The 23,915-nt window shown below is 37.6% G+C and overlaps 1 protein-coding gene across 3 annotated transcripts in view; it reads left to right on the forward strand.

The window, feature by feature from the left end:
- The window catches only part of GLRA2 (glycine receptor alpha 2), a 174,328-nt gene that overhangs the window by 49,087 nt on the left and 101,326 nt on the right, over window positions 1-23,915 (forward strand). For all 3 annotated transcript variants that reach the window (XM_041741048.1, XM_041741050.1, XM_041741049.1), the window contains 2 exons: window positions 3,969-4,192; window positions 23,085-23,167. In XM_041741048.1, coding sequence (XP_041596982.1) covers window positions 3,969-4,192; window positions 23,085-23,167 — 307 coding nt within the window. The remainder of the gene's footprint in view (window positions 1-3,968; window positions 4,193-23,084; window positions 23,168-23,915) is intronic.

Raw genomic sequence — 23,915 nt, forward strand, 5'->3', positions numbered from 1 at the left:
CCATACCAAAGCTGGTACAGACTCAGGAGGATGAAAACTTTACTGCAGGGCAGCCAGAGGTTAAAACCAAAGGGCCACATAGGCATTGTGAGGAATCAACAAAGCATATCCTTGTGGTTGATAACTTTATAACATAATTAGATTAAAAATGTATACCGATAAAAATAATAAGAGAATAATAGTAAGTTTTATTGGAGTACGTATGAGACAGAGTGGCAATCTCTGTGTACAAATGCTAGACCAAATACAGTAGTACCAAAATAATTCAATTTAAGGAAACCATCTGTGGCACAGGCATAGCATTAGAAGGTATTAGGAAAAGTGAAACTTTAGAAATGATAAACTCAATGTGAAATAATAGTATGGAATGTAGGTACCTGTAGTACCCGTGTTAAGAATATAATAAAGATTATATGACTTACACATAGCATTTGAAAAAATATGTATGTATTTACACTTATATATTTTTTAATTCAAATGTTTCCATGACCTAATCTAATATCCAGAGTGTCAGTCATAGGAAAACAAATTGTAATACAAGGAAATATGACATTTATTTGAAGTAGAATATGTCTCTGTAGAGAGAAGGTAGTGTAAAAGAAAATGCAGTCTACATTTAAGCATGTTTCTCAATATTTACTCCCCCTTTAATATTTCATTAAACCTAGAAGCAAACATAAAGACAAAGAAAAACTACTGAAGAATTTAACTATTTCATGTGGTTTGGAATATCATGAGGAAATAAACTTATCTCAAAATAAACAGAGATGATACACAGAGAAATCACGTGTCAAATTTTTACCCAACATTGAAAATCACAGTGAACTGAGAGAATTATAGAGGTCCAGCTCCAGAAAATCTTTTCCTTGGATATCTATGTCTCTAGTTTCTTGGGTGTCTTTTTCTGAAAGGTTTCAAGGGTTGCTATTTATTTTAGAATAGTGTATATCATCATAAACAAAATTATGGAAAATTTTAATTCCTATACATTTATATAAAGAACAAATAATTCCAAAAGATCTAATAAAAGTTGTATTTCATATAATTCCTATCATTGTGGCATAAGCTATATTTTTTACTCTGAGTTTTCTACTTATTATTGCTTAAAAATAGGATTCATTTATTTTAACTGTAAGACATTTAATGGTTCTATTGCAATATGAAAGATTCAGTACTCTTTTTAAAGTTCTAGTACTGGGAGAATTTATTTTATTATTTTCTATATATAAAATTCAAAGTAGAAAATGAGGAAACACTGGAGAAGAATACTCATGGAAAGACTTTTTTAAAAGATGTACATTAGCAGTGAAAATTTATATTGAGTTTTTTTGTAAAGGTCAATGTTTTCATATTGTATGTCATCCTGTAATATTCTCTAGAGTCTCTCAATATACAGCTTTAAATCATTCTCAGGCTTAAGGGAGGATTGCAATAATGTTCTCCTGATGATTTCACTGCCCACTGCTGTCTATCTGGCTTCTCTCACCTTTCCCATCCTACAATTACTTCTTGGGGGGGGGGGGCTCATTGGCTTCCCAATGGCCTAAGATATTTAACCCATTCACTTCTATTATTTCCAGCTGTCATTACTTCTCATATCCAAGAGTTTCTCTACCTCCAGAATTATCTAAGGGATGAAATTCTCTGAGATTCTCTTCTCTCCTACTTCCTACTGAAACAAGTTCTGCACACAGACACACACAAAATTTTGTTAAGTGAAACTGGCTCTCAGTTTGAGGGATATAACAGGGGTAGATGTCAAACCCTGGAGAACCTGCATTTTTCCCCTCAGAAAACCTTAAGGAAAGCTCACAGTTCATGTATCTAGTATATATATGTATATATATACTAGATACATGAAACTGGCATATATATTAGGTTGGATTATTGCATTTTCAATAGCCTGCATATCACATATTCTCAGTCTTTATTCACATAAAATTCCAAGATTTCCAGTAACTCCTGTTGCTAATGAAACCCTGAACTGGTAATCTTTTTCCAGTTACAATCCTCTAGTCCCTTTGAACAATTCTGAAAATGTATGATGGGAACAACTCTGAGGTTCTGCCATTTCCTTGACTCACTTGCAGGAGGAGTCAGTGATGGGATGGCAGCCTGACTAGGCACACAATAGTGCCCTCTTAGGTTTGAAAACTTGCTATGCATAATCTCAAATAAAAGTCAGCTGATAAAATTTTCCAAGTCAGAGAGTTCTTATTTGTACAATGGAGAACCTTAAGGTTATAAAAAATAGTGAAAGGGAATAAAGGGGAAAGGAGAAAAAATATGTGGGAAATATCAGAAAGGGAGACAGAACATGAGAGACTCCTAACTCTGGGAAATGAACAAGGGGTGGTGGAAGGGGAGGTGGGCAGGGGGTGGGGGTGACTGGGTGACGGGCACTGAGGGGGGCACGTGATAGGATGAGCACTGGGTGTTATTCTATATGTTGGCAAACTGAACACCAATAAAAAATAAATTTATAAAAAAAAATTTCAGCCTTTCCAAAAGAGCTGGGTTTTTTGCTGACTGACTTTCAGAAGTTAGTAACTATTTGAATATTAGCATTCTTTAAGCCTACATTGGGCACATTTGCAAGAATTGCTACCTCTAAAATACTCTATCAGCCTGATATATTAGGATGGCTGTATTTAAAAACTATCTTAGGAATTTGGATAGTGTAGTAATTAGATAGAAGACACTGGATTAAAGCTCTTTTCTATATGCCCTAATCTTTACCACTTATTTTTTTTCTTTTGGCCCTGAGGGAGTGAAGCAAAACTGACCATCCTGAGGTGGTCTCCACTGTACCTAGCAGAGTCACCGACTATCCCAGTTTTGCCTGGGACTGAGTGGGTCCCTGGAATGTGTGATTTTGGGGCTAAAAGTGGGAGGTTCTGAGGCAAACCAGGACAAGTTGGTCACTGTTAGAGAACAATAAACAATGACCAAAAATCCAGGTGCCAAAGATGTGGGGATAGAGAAAATGGTGAAAAAGGAAAAGGAAAGAGAGTAAGAAGGGAGTATGTATCACCCTAAATGACTGTAAGTGTCAGGGTTGAACAACTATTAACTCTGAACCATAGTCCCACTTGACCAGGGAATACTGTTAAAGCTTCTTCTGGGGTTCAATCTACCAAGCAAAACAACAATTTCCATGAACCTAAAGACCTTTGAGCAGAAATTCTCAGGAGACAAGTCTCTGTCCCAAGTTGATTTACTGGCAAAGAAGTAAATTCCCAGATCAAGTGGGAATGACACGGTGTACCTGAGTCTCTCATAGGGAGAAACGCCTCTGTCAGAAGGTACTCAGATTAGGAAAACATGAAAAAGATCTCTGTACTGATAAAGTGTCAAGACAACTACTGTAGATACCCTTTCAGAGAAATGATAGAATATTTAAGAATTTTAGAAGTAAGTAGCATTAGGGAATTATCTTGTCAACATGAAGCATCTTAATATTTACATAGATGATTTTTAAAAATATTGCCTCAAGATGTCAGAGTTTTATAATAAGAGTTCCCCTACCAAAATTACAGAGTGGGTTCCTTCTGCCCAGAGCATCTGAGCAAAATGAGAATAGAGATCACATCATTTCTGATTTGGAAAATGAATCGGTTTTGACAATCTGCCATCACAGACTGACTTCTTACTCATGGTTACCTTTTTCAATGGAAAAATCAGCTTTTACTTCCTCTCAAAATGAATGATTTAAATTTATACATAAAAAAATTCAACCAACTCAACCTGTTCCATTAGTGTTCTGATTTGGTTGAGTCTTCTTTCTCCCCTCTGTTCCCATTTGTAATAGAACTGAGTCGTTTATTTTTGAACAAGATATACACAGCCTGGTTTGTACAGACACCAAATACTGTACCAAATCAGGGAGAAGAGTGAGGGGGAAATGTAGATGGACCTCTTATGCCAGACTGCGTGATAAGTAACTCTTATGCATGGGGTTTCTATAGGACTACCGAGTGAACATTTTTCTGAGACAACAGTGGAATGATTCACGGCTGGCATATAGCGAGTACCCTGATGATTCCCTGGACTTGGACCCATCCATGCTGGACTCCATTTGGAAACCAGATTTATTTTTTGCCAATGAGAAGGGTGCCAACTTCCATGATGTCACCACTGACAACAAATTGCTTCGAATTTCAAAAAATGGCAAAGTACTCTACAGTATCAGGTAAGCTTCTGTTGGCTGCACCTATTCACTTCTCCATTTTTTTCCTGACCTAGAGCTTCCTGATTCTGGAGGGTAAGATGTATATAAATATTTAACTTTTGTGGTCTCTTCGTTGTCATCTGAATCTTAAAGTTGGTGAGAATGCCAGAGGTTCCCAAGGTCTCAGAAGTGTAATTCTTCACAACAAATATATTTGGGGGAAAAATAATATATATATTTGGTAAGATGATGGGTGGATATCATGTTAATACCTGCATACATGGAATTTTGATTGCTTCAGTAAAAGAAGTACAGGCCTTTAGTTCAATTAATCATTGAGCATAATGTATATTATCCATTTCAAATAATTTTGCCATTCTATAACATGGAAACACACATAAAAAAACATTCAATGGCTCAGTATGGTCACTGACAGCATATTTTGGGCTACATGAGTGAAAAACTAGTTCTAATCTCAGATCTGCTTCTAACTAAACATTTAACCTTGATCTCTTAACTTTTCCTAGGTTTGAGCTTGGGAGTGACAAATCTCAGGATTTTTGCTCCACAATCTTTAACATCCCAACCTGAAAATTATCTCTCTCTTTTCTGAACTCTAGTTTCTCTGTGAATCTGTAAGGCTCTTGTTTCTTCCTACCTCATATTTTGGATATTTCTGTATGTAAATTTAGCATAAGAACATGGAACTTTGGAATCACATAATCTAGAATCAAATCCAAACTTTGCCATTAAGTTATGTAACTTACATATAACCCTTAGTTACCTAATTTTATATATAATATAAATATACATAATATATAACATATAATAACCCTCAGTTACCTAATTATGAAATGGGAAACACTATATTTATTTCTAAGTATTCTTGTGAGAATGAATGATATAGAGGAGAGGTCAGCAATTATTTTCTGTAAAGGTCCAGACAGTAAGTACTTCAGTTTTGTAGGCCAGACTGTCTCAACGCTGTCACAACTACTCAACTCTACCATTGTAGCACATGTGCAGCCATAGACAATACTCGAACAATTGACTGTTCCTGTGCTTCAATAAAATTTTATTTATACAAACAGGTGGTAGCTAGATTTGGCCGTTTGGCCATAATTTGCCAATATCTCACACAGCATATATAAAAACACTTGCCATAGTACCTGACACAGTATATGTGCTCAATAAATGAAATGATGGCTGCCCGTATTTTAAAGTTAACATGCTTTCTCAATAGTAAGCTCTTTAAAGCCAAGACATTTGGATTTTGCACCTTCTATAACTCTTCCCAAAGGTCCAAGAGAATGTATATGAGAGATAATAATACATTAAATAAATATTGACATTTTAAAGATCCTTTGTAGTATTTCCCCTTTCTCTCCAACCTTATTACAAAAGAAAATAGGCAGCTTGTATCCTTGCAAATAATTTTCAAAAGTCTGTAGAGTCGCTACCATCAAAACCTCATTTCACAACTCTATATACAATTTAGATCTGTACCATACATTCCACTCCTGACCGAGTGATTTCAGTTTGCTGATGGCTAACAGACCCAGTGTCTTGTGGAATGAAAGAGGTTGCTCATTTGTAAAAACTGGCAAAGTCACTGCTTACATGAAAACCAGGAAACTTCCTCCACTTTATTTTTAAGGAATTCTACTTTTATTTTTATAAAAATTTTAAGGAAACACAATATTTCACATGATGATGTGTTTGGTGTAAGATGCAGTACTGGGCACAACCCAAGTTGATGTGACCTGATGAAATGGGACATATGTGGAGCATGGTGCTAGGGAGGAGAGTTATAAAAAGCAGCACAGGGTATCAGCTGCTCCAGCTAGCCCCCTGGGCCTTGGGTGGCATTTGCTCTAGTAAATACCTGGCATCGTGCACTGCTTAAATAAAACCAGGTTTTTTTTCTTTTGTTCTATGAAGGCCTTTCCATTCTAGAGCCATGAAGAACATAATGTTCCCCAGACCTAGATCCAGAGGCAATTCTTCTCTCATCCCCAGTGTAGCATATTATAAGCTCTGAAACACCCTGACAATTGTTTTGGATTAGGTAGAGTTTGTCCTGTAGCAGGCTGGTTTAGACTTTTCCTTCATTATAGGTATTCTACGAAATTAGAGGAAAGACCCTTGGTGTAGAACCAGGCATGTCATTTTAGAGAAACAAAACTCTTGGCAGATTTGAACTACAGGAATCTAATTATTTGCCTGGAAGGATTTTCAATGAGCCAGACACTGTGCTGGGCCTAGAGATACAGAGCTGAGTAAGATAGGGTCCCTGCTCTGGAAGGGCTCCAGTCAAACAAGGCAAGCAGGTATAAGGTAAATTAAGTAATAGGAATAAATGAGGAACAAGGAAAAGAAAAGTGGCTCTAACTTTGCAAGTGAATGTATGACTTAAATATTTTGAATTTAGGGGCTGGCACCTACATGTCTGTTCGCTTCAGTCACTGGACTAATTTAACTAGAGGGCAAGGAGTAATTAGTGCTAATTATGCCCAGCTGCAGGTCCAACTCAAGTTTAAGGCCAAGCAGGTGATGTCTAAAAGGTGCTGAAAAGATTCCTGCTGATGTTGCATTAGGAAGGATTTTCCCTCTACTCTCAGGTTTACAATGCAAATACACCTAGAAGAGGGAATCCAGTGACTTAAATTCATACTAAGCTGTAGGGAGCTGATATGAAATTTTCATTTTGATAGTACATTTGATGCCTCTGAAGAATAGTGAGAATGAAAAAGTTGGATGCCTGAGACAAGAAATCAGGATGAAGAGGGTTAAAAAAGCCACAAGGGAAGGGGTACAAAAGAAGTACCAAAAATAAATTAATAAATTGCCTCTACCCTACATATTTAAATAATTACTTAAATATTGGTTCACTTGAAAAAAATAATGTTCTGTGGTGATGTTTTATATTTGCATTTTCTGAACCTAAAACAAACAGATGATAACATTTCATCCACAAACAAATCCAAGCTTTCTTAGCAGAAGTAAAATTAACTCCTCAAGGAAACCAAAACCTAAGGCTTTGATGGTCAAACAGAACATGAAGAGAACTATGTGGTCCATTTATTTCATAACAATCAAAGTCACATTCCTGAGAAGTTTCCCAAAAAGCAGCAGTTTTAAAAAGGAGGGGATAATAGACCAGAACTCTACAAGTGTCCTGCAGCTCAAACACTTGGAGTACTTTAGTAAAATTCAAAACGAATCTTTTATTTATTTTTTTAAAGATTTTTATTTATTTGAGAGAGAGGCAGCATAAGAGAGACAAGCAGTGGAGAGGGAGAAGCAGGCTGCTCATCGAGCAGGGAGCCTGATGCAGGGTCAGGACCCTGGGATCATGACCTGAGCCAAAGGCAGCCACTTAACTGACTGAGCCACCCACATGCTCCCAAACAAATCTTTTAAATAGGAACCAAAGGTGTTGGCTCGTTGCAAGAAAATTTCTATCCAGTGTGGCAGGACACAGTTTTTGCTGATGAAAAGTGTCAGATCTATTTTTGTCCACTTCTCTTCTGATTTTTTCTTTAATATTCACTTCCCTAATACGTTTAATCTTACTCTGTTTTCTTTTTAAGTTTTTCGTTGACCCACTCCATTAAGTATTGATCATCCCTGACCAAAGTATAAACAAGGACACACATCTTGTTTTGTACATTCCCTTCAGAGACAGTCAAATTCCGAATTCATATTACTTAAAAAGGTCTGAATTCATAGTGGAATAGTGAGGTAAGCCTCGAGTATTGTACATATTATTGCTCAAACAATATTTGTTGGATTGAATATAATGGATTGTAATAAAATTCAGGGTACCATAGCATATGGTGTACAATATGAAAGAAAAAAGGACAAGGTATTTTTGGAGAGGAGCAGCTTGTCTCACTTGTCCACAATGTCTTTGCTAATATTTGTTTTCTTCCTTTACTTTCCATCGCTTCTGAGAATTTTCTGCCAGCATTCTGACTTTCATAGAAGCATAGGATTACTTTTTTATATTGAAGGTATTACACTACAAAATAATCTCATCCAACACTCTTGTTTTACCAATGAGGAAGTGACTTCTTTCAGCAAGTTAGGTGAGGTAAAATAATGGAGCCCATAAATAGGAAACCTAGCCAAAAATCAAAGTTCTTAACTTCTATTTCAATGCTATCATCTCCTATCCCACATTAATTCTTCATTTGCCCCAACTTAAGTCCAAAGACACAAATAAATACAATTCGAAAGACATGTCATTTTGAAACAAGCCTTTTGAGACTCATTTTTCAAAGAACTATGGGAGGAAGAATGTAAGATTTAAGATGAGAACAGAAAGTATCTTCAGATTTTGCAAATGTCTGAAAAGACTGTTTAAAGTCAGAGTGCAACAAGTGACTATCAAGTCAAGGTGCAACAATTTCAAGATCTATTTGATAGTTTTTTTTTAAGATTTATGTATTTACTTATTCATGAGAGACACAAAGAGAGAGACAGAGAGACATAGGCAGAGAGAGAAGCAGGCTCCATACAGGAAGCCCGATGTGGGACTTGATCCTGGGACTCAGGGATCACACCCTGAGCCAAAGGCAGACGCTCAACCTCTGAGCCACCCAGGTGCCCCTATTTGATAGTTTTATACAGCGTATGTTGCTTATATAGCATGTCGACTTTCTGAAAAATTTTACTATCCCAGGGATGAAAGGGCTGAAGAGAATAATTAAGGGTATTAAGTCAACTTCCTTACCTTCAGGCAACCTGTTGAGAACTCCTGCTAGTTTTAAAAACCCTCAGAGAAGGAGACTTTATATTCTCTCTTTGGATCCTTCAATAAGTTACTCTAGCATTATGCAGAAATTCTTTCTTATATAACTTAAATCACAGTTGCTACAACTTGAATCAGTAGCTTTTTCCTACATTTGTTAACGTGATCAACAAATGGCTACCGTTTTTGGAAGAATGGAGGGAATTACCTCACTGTTTTTGCTTTCATACATTTTTGTCCCACTAGATTTAGTAGACATATGCTTGGTCATCAACACTATGCTGCTGATTTAATTTTGCAGTGTGTTCCACTTCAGCAACAAGATGTTCTTCATCTCCTAGTTTTCACTTTGCTGTACACGTTGGGGCTCCTACTCTGAAACTTATGATGTTGAATGCTATCGTGATTATTTCTGATACTATAGTAGATAAGCCTTTTAAAGGAAAACGCCCTTGGGCTTGAGTCTCTGGCCTCAGAACTTGCTGTATGACCTAGGGGAATCTATTACTCTCTGAACTTCTATTTCTTCAGCTTTGAAAAAGAGATGATTTGGTTAAGAACATTAATAGAATACAATATGTTATATGCATACAGGTCAAAAGTGGTATTGCCATATACTCTAGGGCCCTGGGTATTTTCTTGTAATATACTGATTGTTCTTTCTCTTCCAGTCTCTGAAACAAAGAAAGAGTAAACTGATCAAAATATATTCCTACAAATTCCAGACATTAAGGATAGGATGGACCCACTCCTTGAGTGTAATCCTATAGAGTAGGGGTTCTTAATCTGAGGGCTAGGTGAAAACTCCAAGAGGTCCTCGAATCTCCCTAAAGTGTATGCATGTTTCTTGTACTGGGGTATTCAGCAATTTTGTTTGTTTCTTCAGAGGAAAGGGTCCTTAAGAAAGCTATGATCCTCCAACTACTAACAATTCTGCTTTAAGATTTATTGCATGCCTTCAGAATGGTTTTACCTGAGGCAAAGTTGGTAAGGAAATATTGTTTGCCTTCAGTGTCTTCTTATTTGATTGACCAAGTACCTAGGGGTTTTATGCTACCCTCCAACTACACAGAGTTCTCCAGAGCATAAATAATTATGGGATTGTTCCTCCACAACAGTATCCCTTGTCACCTAGATATCTGCTCCCCTCATCATTAAATGTTATCTGACCTGAAATTTATTCCTTTATGGCATTGGAGGTGATTTGGTTGTTAATCTCTTTTGATTCAATTCATAATGCTAGGTGTGGATGATTCAGTGTTCCACCTTCCCAGTAGTACTTGAGTTGTAATAGAGAACTCTTGGGGATTGACATGCCTCTCCCTCTGATGATAGATTAAGGCACCACTGAGAGTAGGTGGAGTGTAGGTTTCTAGACAGACATCCAACGGTGCTCCCCAAATAATCCTGTCTAATGACCGACTCTACCCACACACATAAAAGGCCAACTTTTCTCACATAACCTCCTATCCTTGACTCATCCTGCAGCTTGATGCAAGAACTTCAAAAGATTCTAACTTTAGTTACAGAATGATTTTTATGGCATAGGAAAAAAGAAAATTCTCTATTTAGATGTCAGAGCTGAAAATAAAATGCACAGTGAACTAAGACCTGCCTAAATGTTACCAATGGTGATACTTTGATTACCTTACTCTCAATTTTGATGAGACATGTAAGCCCAAATTTTCTGTTAGAAGGCAGCTATGAAAGCTGTGATTTCTTGTCTCTTTGCATATTTGAACCATGTTTATCTTTATATCCTATAATCTAGGCAAAATTACATTCTCATTTTCCAATTCTGTGTCCAAATCTTCATTAGTTTTGTGACTTGACTTAATGCAATAATTAATGACTGTAACATAAGTGCCCACATCAGAATTAAGCAGTGAGTCTTCAGAGAAGTGCTGGGAAATGCCATGGAAACCACAATGATTCTATTCTTTCTAGAATAAGCAAGGTTGTGAGGGTGGGAAGCAGTGATCCTCAAAAAAGGCACCACTGAGGGTAGAAGTAGTAGTTCAGAAACTGTGTTCTGTATATGACAGACTCTCTTAAAGTGCTAGAAATCTCCATCGAGCTCCTGATTGGGTTCAGAAATACACATACACTCAAGGGCATAATACTGGTTCAAATGCAACAGAGGGGCAGCCTGGGTGGCTCAGCGGTTTAGCGCCTGCCTTTGGCCCAGGATGTGATCCTGGAGACCCAGGATTGAGTCCCGCGTTGGGCTCCCTGCATGGGGCCTGCTTCTCCCTCTGCCTGTGTCTCTGCCCCTCTCTCTCTCTCTCTCTCTCTCTCTCTGTGTGTGTGTGTGTGTGTGTGTGTGTGTGTCTGTCTTTCATGAAGAAATAAATAAAATCTTTAAAAAAAAACAAAAAACCCAAATGCAACAGAGTTAGGATTTTACCCTTGTTTGGAGGAAAAAAGGGAACTGTGCAATGAAATACATGGCAGCTGGCACAACCACTTGTCCTTGACTGTTTACCTGATTGGACTAGCAACAGCAACCAGATTTTCCTCCTTCTGGAGGTAACTTTCTACTGCATTAACATTCATCAGAGTTTGCTCTGAAGGTGATGGTGCAAAGAACAGAATACTGAGGAGGTAGCTCAGGGCATCAGGAACTCCACACTCCTTGCAACATTTACTGTATCCTCCAGGCTCACAGAATTGCCTCTTCTAACTCCATCAGTCACTCTGAGTCTTGGTTTCCTCATCCATAACATGAGCTTGAACTAGAAAAGATTAGATGAAATCTGAGGCTCCCTATAGCTCTATCATACATCTATAACTCCAAATGGTCTCCTTTCCAAACGACAAAACTCCCTCTGGATGAAAAAATAAGAGTGAGCCCTTCATGTCCCTTAGGGCTTGAGAGTAAACAAGACAGGATTCTTAAGGTGCCTATCTCACACTTCTTTTGGACCTTTGAATCTTTCTCTCACAACCTAACTATCCAAATCTTGGAAAAAGGAACCTGATTTTGGGGTGGGGCAGGGAAGATTGGACTACCTGTAGATTGGCAACCTTGTATTCAACATATAGTTTTCACAATAACAAATACTCAATACTGAGCTCCCTATTGAGAAATTCTCCAATTGCAAATTAGATCATTTATACCCTCTGATTCACTCAGCAGGAGTATCCATGAGATATTATTTTAGAATGTATTCATGAATTATGGGTTTATATACTTTTAGACAATTATGGAAAGATGGTTGGCTGGGACAATTATTAACTAGATATGTAGGCTAAAGGAAATTACATGGTATATGTGAGCCAGCAGAGTCAAAGGGCTAGTCTGCTATTACTCATTACCTGAATTTTCTTACAGTGGGAAGCCAAAGGAAACTCAGAGGTCCTAATGAGCCTGTTCTGTTCAACTTATGTTGACATGGGTCTCTGCCTGGGTCCACAGTGCTGCCTTTGAAAGCCTCTCTGGATGGCATTAATCCCAAAGTAAATATATATAATATCACCATGGCTCTTATGAGACATATGAATTACTTTAGCACATTCTCATAACACTTAATCCAAGGGAAAGGCAATCCATTTTTAAAATGGGAAAAATAATTGTACATCCTCAAAGCTTAGCAGTCTCTCCAACAAGTCTATCCTTGCTTGTGGCATTTAAAATTACAAACCAACATCTGTACTGAAGAGAATACAACATTTATCACTGGATAGTCATTGAAAGACAATTAAGGACATATATAATTATGTAAAGTTCTATACATGATACACACTCAAAGCAAGGCCATCCATGTCTGAGTGATCATTCCTTTCAAAGGACAATAAAACAAATCTTTTATTTGATGTTTCATTTTAGTGGGTATATTTTGCTAAATTTGAGCAGTTAGATGAAGGATAGAAAGCAATAAGTGAGGTGGGGATTATAGACAGAATACTATGGGGGTAGGGAAGATGTCAGTTCAGAGATTTAGGAAGACTTGGATTCAAATCCAATCTTACTAAGTGACCATGAGAAGTCATTTAGCCTTTCTTTGATCTGCAGTTTTTCTGAGTTCCATATTCATACTAAATGTTCAATGAATGTCATAATAACCCTGATTTGGCTGTAGGATAAAAGGGAGTAAATGGGGGAGATAGTTCTCTCTAGGATCCCTAACTTATACACATGGACATTTCCTTATTCAGTACCTGTTACACTCAGGCTCCACTCACCTTTCATACCTAGTTTCAAGTAGATGGATATCCTCCTTGCCTTGAGTTTCCTCCCTTTGGGAGGCATTCAGCTCACAACAGAAGTGATAGTTGCATCTTCTTTCAGATAATAGCTCAGATCTCCTCTTTAGCTGCTTGTTAAGAGTAAACTGAGAAAAAAAAGAGGGGAAAAAAAAGAGTAAACTGAGGAATTATGCTTGATTTCAAATGGAGCATCCTACCACCTGACCAGGGCTCCATTCTAACTCCAGCCTTTGCCACCAGAAACAGTGGCCAGTACTCTCCACCACTTACCACAATAGAAGTCTTAATGAAGTAAAATACTAACAAACACAACTTTTCTCTCTGCTGTTAGCAGATACAAAGTTACTTTGGTTATCTTACAACCATATTTGCAGTTCAAAAGCATTTGTTCTGAAAGGGAATATAAGGGAAGGGAGAAGAAATGTGTGGGAAATATCAGGAAGGGAGACAGAACATAAAGACTCCTAACTCTGGGAAACCAACTAGGGGTGGTGGAAGGGGAGGAGGGCAGGGGGTGGGGGGAATGGGTGACGGGCACTGAGGGGGACACTTGACGGGATGAGCACTGGGTGTTTTTCTGTATGTTGGTAAATTGAACACCAATAAAAATTAATTTATTAAAAAAAAGCATTTGTTCCCCTTTTCTTACCAAAAGTAAGATAATCCCAAACAAAATGTTAAGAAAATTATTATATAGTACTTTTAGATACATAATGGCTAAAAAATTGCTATACAGTGACCATGGACAAGTCAGCTCTCATTATTCTAATGTACAGACTTAATAATATTTTATCTTCATGAATATTTGGGTGCATAAATAAATACTAGATATGAAATGACTTTAAAATTTAAAATGTAAGATGTGAACAGTATTAGTAGAGTCTTTGGTACTTTGAGATCTTTTTGGTGGTGTCCAATTTAGCCCTCTCCTATTCAACACCTTCAAAACATTTTTGTTCAGGAAATATCAAAGCATTTGGAAAAGTTTTAGCCACAGATTTATCAGTTGCTCTCCAAGTTGAATCCAATCCATATTTGGACTTAATTAACATGGGCCAACCATATGTGTGCACATTTTTCTGAAGGGACCAGGCACAGATGGGAACAGATATTGTATTTTTGTCCTTCCCAGCTAGTATTGCTCAATGCATATGGGTATTTTCTGTGATGCCTTTATAATGTTTGGTAAACATGGACCTTCCTAGTCAGTCACTGGCATTTTAGTCAAGGGAGAGGAGCAGAACAGCCAATGGACCAGCAGTGATGTGATTCATCTCCTCCAAATACCAAGGTCAACAGTGAAAGACAGGTCTTATAGTTCCTTGAAATTAACTAAAAGGATAGAGTCTAACCATACAGCTTAGATCCGATGTGGGGTTTAGGTTCAGCCCTAGACAATATTGAAAAAATGATTTATTTCTGGTCCCCTAGCCACACTGTTCTGAGCCATGTTTTCCATCCAGCTTCATCCTTCCGTTTAATACTCTCAGTATCAAAGTGTGCTCTTGAGGATATTGGTAGGGAATCTGAGAATCCATCAACTCATATACACAAAGGAGGAAATGACTAACAGTACTTAAAACACTATTCTTTCCCTAGATTTGCATCTTAATAGTCATGGGAGCCTTTAGCTAAATGTCTGTTAGTTAATTATATGTAGCAGCTAAGAGTTGGAAGGTGTTTGAGCAAGGATATGCATTGGGATCTTTCTGGAACTCCTAATAATTTACACACCATGAATTTTCAATCTTTACTTATATGGGAAGCCTTTCTAGGTTCAGCCACATCTCTTCTTGCTTACAGATTAGGTGAATAGCTCAGGGCTAGAGTGAGTAGGATCCTTGTCTATGCTTTATATGATGAGTGAGTTCAAAGCAGTCATTTAATTACAAAGCTTTCAGAAGATGAGTTAAAAAATTTCATTCCTTGCCTGCCTTGCCAAAGTTGGACCAATTATTTTTGTTCTTCATAGATTAAGATTCTTTTGTGCGTACCTCAGGTTTTGATTCAGGAGCATCAAATGATTTTTTTTTTTTTGCATCAAATGATTATTACAAGTCTAACTTCCCTGATACACCCAAAGGGCCCCCTCAGCACCTAGGTCTGTAAGAGTAGGTTATCTTTTCTACCCAACCAGTGTGAACATTTATCTAGGCTGCAAGAAGGTAATTAAAAGCCTTATACTTAATTCAGTTCAGTTATGTCTGATTGATATAATCTGGAAAGATCCTTTAAATGAGGATTTGGAAACAATTTTAAGAACTTAAAGAACAAATGCACAACTCTTGGGATATATTCCATTAAAATAATATGTATATATATTAATATATATTATATTAATATATATTATCTATTAATATACATTATCACATAATACATAAATAACAAATTAATAATATTAAACTATGACTCCTTCAAGAGAGAAACTGTTATTTCAAGTGTCTGATATACACAGTGCCCAATAAACACTTGTCAAAAATTGCTGAATGGATGTGCTAGATTATAACCTAGGTGGAGTTCTGTTTAAAACTAATTCCTCCTCACTGAGAACCTAGAGGTGGTCCTACTCTGTGCTCTGTCCTCCTTCCTGACCAGTACCATGAGCTTTTTAGAATTTATAGCTGAGGTTCATCCATCCAATGCATGTACAGCTACCTCCCCAACTTCCTGTGAAATTTCTCAATGGCTGCTTTTCTAGTCCAAAGACCAGGAATAGGAACCTGATACACTGCCACTGCCCTGACTTGAGTTCCATTGCCTACCTTTGCACATTTATACATTTTAATAAGCATGGATTTGGTTTCCTCTCTGCTGCACCTGGAAGCTGTCCTCTTACCTTTCTTAGAAGCTATCCCAATCTCCTGGCCACACCCACTATATTTTTTTAAAAGATTTATTTATTTATTTGAGAGAGAGAGAAAGAGAGAGAAATGGAGAGGGGCAGAGGGAGAAGGAGGAGAAAGAGAATATCAAGCAGACTCCCCATGGAACATAGAACCCAACATGGTGCTCAAGCCCATGACCCTGAGATCATGACCTGAGCTGAAATCAAGAGTTGGACACTTAACCATCTGACCCACCCAGGCGCCCCCACACCCACCATATTCTTGGTTGCTAGTGGACTAATCTTGGTTTCATTGCCATGACTTTACCAGCATGCCTCTCTATTATGACTGAAGATCATGATTAACACCTCTTCTCACAACCCTTGGTACAATCACATAGAACCCTACTTGGGCCTAACTGTCCTGCCCTGGTTTTAAGGAGAAAATAATATTTTCCAAAGACAGTGCTAACATTACTGAAAATTGCAGACTTCTTTATCAATCTTTCTATTTCCCTTTTAAAATTTTCTCCTTGGGATCCCTGGGTGGCGCAGCGGTTTGGCGCCTGCCTTTGGCCCAGGGCGCGATCCTGGAGACCCGGGATCGAATCCCACGTCAGGCTCCCGGTGCATGGAGCCTGCTTCTCCCTCTGCCTGTGTCTCTGCCTCTCTCTCTCTGTGACTATCATAAATAAATAAAAATTAAAAAAAAATAAAATAAAATTTTCTCCTTTTAATCTATAATGTTGACAGTAATTAATTAAGTCATCCATTGAGACATACTGAAGGAGTGCTCCTTAAAATGTGCTCCAGGACACCAGGATCAGTATTACCTGGGCTACTTATCAAGAAGGCCTGAGAACCTACATTTAGATGCCCTTCAGATGACACTTATGCCCATCAGAATTTAAAACCCACAATGATAAAGAGTATCTTGATCAGACAACCAGTGTCTTTTTATCTACTGATTCCCTAACTCTTCCTTCCCCTCTCCCCATCTGTGGGTTGTATTAATGATGTACTTTTAACTTGACTTCTAACTTGCCCCCAGGCTACTTTCACTTAAGGTCTAGGTGGCTTCAGATGACACTCTTGACTGATACTTGATTAATTCTGTCAAACCTCCCTGGCAGGGCAGCCCGGGTGGCTCAGCAGTTTAGCGCCACCTCTAGCCCAGGGCCTGATCCTGGAGTCCCGGGATTGAGTCCCATGTCAGGCTCCCTGCACGGAGCCTGCTTCTCTCTCTACCTGTGTCTCTGCCTCTGTGTGTGTGTGTGTGTGTGTGTGTGTGTGTGTGTCTCATGAATAAATAAATAAAATATTTTAAAAATCTCCCTGGAATTAGAAAGTCACGTGGTTCTGAAATTTCAAAGTACAACTGGGAGGAGAGATTCAACAAATCTACATTGTATCATAAGGCTATCCTTATGTTCTTGGGGAAAAGAATGGATTGTGTTCTAGGATGTTGGATGACAAAGCCCAATGGGGGCAATAAATATGTCACCTATATAACCAGATAGCCAAAAAGTTCCTATTTTAAGAATGATTATTACTTGCATTTAAACTTTTCATTATATTCAAGAGTGCAAATTCACCTATAAGAAGAAATCCTTTGAGCTGGTCACCTTCACTTACAGTTTAGAATCATAAAAATTTTGAACGGGATAGGGTTGTGGATGGTGAAAGAGGCCAGAGATTTAGTCAAGGTCAAATAGTTCTTTATGCGTAAGCTGGGTCTACCATGTAGGTCCCTGGATTCCCAGTCAATGGCACTTCTACTCTGTGAAGGTACCAGGAGAGGCTAGAGGACTTTTTATTTTTTAATTTTTTTTCTTAGATTTTCTTTTTTTTTAAGATTTTATTTATTCATGATAGACACAGAGAGAGAGAGAAAGAGAGGCAGAGACACAGGCAGAGGGAGAAGCAGGCTCCATGCAAGGAGCCTGACATGGGACTCGATCCCAGGACTCCAGGATCACGCCCTGGGCTGAAGGCAGGCGCTAAACCACTGAGCCACCCAAGGATCCCCTACAGGACTTTTTAAAAGAACAGATCATGGGATCCCTGGGTGGCTCAGCGGTTTAGCACCTGCCTTTGACCCAAGGTGTGATCCTGGAGTCCCCAGGATCAAATCCCACATTGGGCTCCCTGCATGGGGCCTACTTCTTCCTCTGCCTGTGTCTCTGCCTCTTTGTGTGTGTGTGTGTGTGTCTCTCATGAATAAATAGATTTTAAAAATATTTTTAAAAATTTAAAAAATTAAAAAGAACAGATCATGAAAAGTCTGAATTCCTGAAGAAAAATGAAAGGGATAGCCCTGAGCAGGTATAAGGCAACTGAGGTGTCTACAACCCAATCTGCTCACTTTGTAGACAAAAGAGGATGATAAACTAGTAAGATTTTTTTTTTCTAAGGAGAAAATGTAGTAGAGTGGAAAATAATAAATGGATCTGACATCAATTAAAGTTGGGTTCAAATCTAACTTTGGTCACTTAATGGTTTTGTGACTTTGGAAAAATGGCTTAACATCTGAGCTTCAATGTACTGATCTCAAAAACAAAGAGAACACTGCCTTGTGTGGTATTCCATGACTGTAAAATACTAAGAATGCTTGACCTGCAGCAGGTGCTCAGAGAATTATGATTGTTAACACTATCATTGTCATCACTTAAATTTTTATTTTTCCTTATTAAGTATTTTAATGTTAAAAAAAAATAACTTCACCATAGGTCCTGTCCCCTCAACTGAGTTTTGCAGTGTGTTACATAGTGTGCTAAATGTGGTCCCCAACAGAGGAATAATGGTAATATACCAGAGACTCTCTTGCTTCTCCTGAAAAACACAAAAGCATCCCTTAGTCCTTCCTCTTCAAGAAAGACAGACTACTTACTGTAACCATTAGAATCAACTCTCCCAAAAAAGCACACTAGCAATGGCAATCTTTGCTTCAGGCAAGTAGATCACTCATTAAAATTTGTATTTCTACCTGAAAATTCATTTTCAAAATGGCTTTTTTCTCCTCCACAATTTTTCACTGGGAATGAACTAACTTTTAACACTGAGTTCTTTATGAACCAGTAGTAGCTTCCTGAGTCAAGGAGCTTTCTGTCCACCATAACAATGGAAAGTTAAATGATTAATTTGCATCTCTCTAGCAATGTGAGAAGAGTCCTGGCTGTGGACCCAGCAGTCTGCCCAAGGCTCAAGGACAGGTGGACTGGGCTTCCTGACGTTCCTTCAGCTTCATTTGCCGCCTTTCTAGTAAGAATCTGCAAACAATTTACGGAAGGGGCAAACAAACTTTGCTGGCTTCCTTTGCCTGTCTTGTAATTTGGCAATATGCTCTGGGCTCAGATGACCAGGTTCCTCTCTTCTAAATCCTTAGTCCTTTCCCATTTCCGCAGAACAAAAGCCTGAAATTCTCCCATAGAGCTCTAGGATGCTGATTCATTCATTTGTTCAACATATATTTACTGAATATCGACTCTGTGCCAGGTACTGTTTTAGATAGTAAAAACGAGAGTCCCAGACCTTTTGGATCTTGCACTGTAATAGGGGAGAAATATCTATAAAGGTAACTGAAACAGTTTACAATGTCTACATCTATTAATCATTTAAACTTCCAGTAAGATATAAATCCAAGAGCCAGTTCTATGGGCAAGGTGAACTGAACAGGAAAATAATAAGGAAGGGAAATGAGATTTTGGGAGACTAACTTCCTGTGCTTTATTTTTTTTGCCTTTAAAATAGAAATGGTTGCTCAGCCTTCTTACTCACAGGCCCCTATAAGGCAACTATATTCTTTACCTAGTGCAAACAGGAGCAGGGGTACCCTGAATACATGTATATCAAGTGCAGTGACAGTGGGGGAATGTGTAATAATGCTTCAGGAAATGAGTTTTTTAACAAAAATCAAATGGAACATGGGTGGCCTCAGCTCAGCGCCTTCAGGTGCAATGGCCTTCATATTTTAGATCATGGCGAAGAGGAGAGCATATCTGATATGCTTTAGGTGGTATCTGCCAGCAAAAAGTCTGAGTTTCAATTAAAATATTTAATTCTGTAAGACCCACCAAAAATAGATGGAAAGCCAGAATAGAGGAGATAAAACCTGTTCATGTTTTCGTATAATGTTGTGTCAGTTTTCTCTGGTGCGATTTCTACATCTCAGTAGAGATAAACAAAATAATACCAAGCTAATCCCCCCCCCGCCAAATTCACATTTTTAAAAATAAAAAATAGCTTAAAAATAAAAGCAGTGCAGTAGTAGTTCCTTTTGAAGGCTCTTGCCAGGGAAGAGAGCACAAGGGAAGTTCTGGAGTGATGGATACATTCTAAATCTGGATTTGGGCGATTTTTAGATGGGTGGATAAAGACGTAAAAAGTCATCATGCTGTAACTTAAGATTTGTGTGTTTTTACTGTGTTTAATATATACTCCAATAAAGAAGGAAAACGTAAGTAGAGGGCAAGTCTGAATTTTAGGCCTGCAGATGTGTGGTAAACAAGACACCAGAGATGATGGGCCCTGTGACCCATGAAGGAATTGGTTAGGTCTTTACAGTCTCTTCCCATTTGCTCAGCTAATGACAGGATTTAGCCAACTAGGAACTGTTAACTTTTCTCCTTGTATAGGTGCCCACTGGGTTCTAACTCAAAACCTATCTAGGAAGGAAATTAGAAAAACAAATGAGGATGAAGGAAAATACTGGCTGAATTCTCAGATGAGACAAAATTCGGAGATAGATTCATGCTTGTTGGGAATTTCTCTCAATGGGGTTTTCCATACTGTTCATAGTATTGACCCTAAGAATTCTGGGTCTCTGCAGGATTGTGAGATCTTCCACAAAGGCAGAAATAACTGTATGTGAGGCCTCTTCTTCCTAAATAAATGTGAAAAGTTCACTTCAGAAAAGAATCATATTCAGCAAGCCTATGGTTAAGAATATGAAGATTAGGCTATTTCCAACAGCAAATGGAATACAGTTGAATTATATGTTGCATATTTTTAAAATATATATTCATTTCTTCTATTATTATTTTCTAACTTCTCAAAAGTAAACTTTTCAAAATTTCCAGAGTTTCTGGTTTTGATTCACTTAAATTATGTACATGCCCCTGTTTTTGTATGATGAACATAGTTTTGTTTGATGAAAATATTTCCATTTTAAAAATAGGAAAGGATATATAGATCATCATTGTGTTAATAACAAATCCTGCTGAAGTCTTTTCCCCTTAATAAATTGCCAGGTTTTTAGAAATTTTTATTTTGATTATTTTACTCAATCCTTAAAGAGTTCATGCTCAGTAATATTATTTTCCAAAAATAAGGTGTTCATGATGTGGAAAAAACGAAATATCTATATCTACATTTATATATATATATCTAAATGAATTCTACAATTGACAAAAATTACATTTCCTGTCTAAAATGCTATTTTTAAGTCAGTTGTTTAGAACTCAAAACTATTTTTTTCCTTTAGAAACATGGTATTTGTGTTTTCAGAACAGCCCACAGAAGCTAGGTAATTTGTTTAGCAACAAAGGTGAAATACTGGATGTTTATGGCAAAATTTTAATAATAAAATAAAGCAAAGGATTACTGAATAAAACAAAATTTTATAATTTTACCTTTCAACTATTATTTGAAAACAGGCATGTTTAATTACGTGAAGACGGGCATCTTCAAATAACTTATACTTGTCAACACAGATAACACAAAATAAAGAGTAAAAACAAAATATGAATTATACCACCAAACTGAAATACTTACTTTTAACATAGTGCTGTGTTTATTTCCAAGACTGAACATATCTCTACATAATTGAGATTATAATGCACTGTTTTGTATTCTGCTTTTCCCAATCATTCTTGTAGTTTAACAATTTTGAAGATAGTTGGCATAGATTCTTCACCTAATCTTACTTCAAATCCCAAGCATTCTTCCTTTAATATAAGTGTGCCATGACTTTTTGTTTTGTCTTGGTTTGCATGGAATGTATAAAATGAAGCAGAGAAAGGAAGGAGAAGGGAACCAGAAGAGGAGAGCAAGAATAAGCATGACAGTAAGAGGAGTGTAGGTGAGGATTCTATGCATATAAAAGATGTCTGAGAGAAAATGAACAGAATTTGGAGCAGCGAACTTTAGAATAACAGGGATGCTCATATTAGAGCAAAATGGGAATAAGCATCATTTTATCCTACTCCATCATTTGATAAGGAGATGAATGTTTATTAAGTTTAAGGTCTTGCTGAGGGGACAGAGTGTTTTAGGCGATACTGGGAAGGGAACCCAGATCTGCCAATTCTCAATTTCCTTCCTCACATTTCTGACGTATAGAAAAATTGAAGAAGAAGAGGTGTACACTAGCTCCTTGAGGAATAAACAACCAAGTGGTGGAAGAGAGATAGCAGCTCAATCAATATCCTGATACAAGGCATGGTCAGAGCTGACTGGAGTTATGAAAAGTTAAGGAAAGAGAAAAGGAGGAGCAGAGTAGCCTTTCTTTGGTGTGGAAAGGTGAAGACTATGTATTTGCTACCATCCTTAAATGTTTTTCTTCAACTCAAGCATGACTTGCTTTAGATTTGTCAAAATTCTAGAATAAGTGCTACAATATATCATTAACCTATCCATGTGGATTAGCAAATGAAGAGGTAAGGATTTGGCCATCTGATGGAAAGAGAACCAATGCTCATCACAACCAATTATGCTTATCACATCATTTATTGTCCTTAAAGCAAAGTCCACATGTCCCAAAGTATAACCCTAAAATAGTATAAACTTTATGTCTTTTGGACATCAGTGTGGATAAGAACCCACTGTTCTCATATTACACTATTTCCCAGTGTTCTTGCTGATTCTAGAATAAACTTGAGATCACTAAGGCTGGGAAATGGGAAATAGAGAGTAGGGGTTATAATGAAATTCTATAATATTCTTAAAATTTACCAATGACTACTTGTTCACTTGAAAAATAGAAAGCATTGCCCTCAGTGGAGCTTAGATTTCATTATTTGAATGAGTGTCACTTTGTTTAATGCCAAATATACTGTTGGCTTGTTTCTCGAGAATCAGACCTCACAGATCTAAAATTTGTTTTTAATTTCTTTTTCCTTGCTAAGACTCACCTTGACCTTATCCTGTCCCATGGACTTGAAGAATTTTCCAATGGATGTCCAGACTTGTACAATGCAGCTGGAGAGTTGTAAGTCCCCACTGCTGAAATGACTGCCTGCTTGTTTTAACCGATGACCTGGTTCTTTTAGTATGTCATTAAGAAGAAAGGACCCATAAGACTCATTCTCTACCTATTAGCAACTCCCAAGGCCCTAATGGAAGGACAAGCAAGTGTGCATGTCTCAGACACAGACAATCTTTCAAGTAAAATGCCAAATAACTCGCCCTTCCTCAAAAAGCAAACCTGATTTAATAGCTTTTATTTGAAATGAAAATGTGTCCTGGGAAAATTAAGATTACTAGTCATTCAATCTCTAAAATGAATCACACTCTCATCAGAAAATTGTATTTCTATCTCATGCTCATTAGACCACCACCCCAAAGGAACTTTGGCAGGAAGGGATAATTGATTTGAGGACAAGATTCAGGGACCTTAGCCAAAAGAGGATGCAAGAACAGGGGGACAGAGATGATATGGAAGAAAAGGCATTTCCCTTAGATGGGCAGTGAATCCACAAAGGCTAGAGAAATGCTATCTACTTTGTCCCCTTTATGCCTTAGCCCTGATGTCACTGAAATCTTTGACACGTGCCATAAGTTGTTGATGCCTCCAAGGTAATGGGAGTTTTAGGCAATAGACATGAATTTTTTTCTGGCTTGCTCTGTCACTTTCTCTGTTTGTAAAGTGCAGAGAATAATAAGGCGACTGACCTACAGGGATGTTAGGAGATTTAATGAGGCAAGGGCAAGGAAATACTTTTAACTTCTTGGTTTAG

This window comes from Vulpes lagopus, chromosome X, assembly GCF_018345385.1.
Source record: "Vulpes lagopus strain Blue_001 chromosome X, ASM1834538v1, whole genome shotgun sequence".
Lineage (NCBI taxonomy): Eukaryota > Metazoa > Chordata > Mammalia > Carnivora > Canidae > Vulpes > Vulpes lagopus.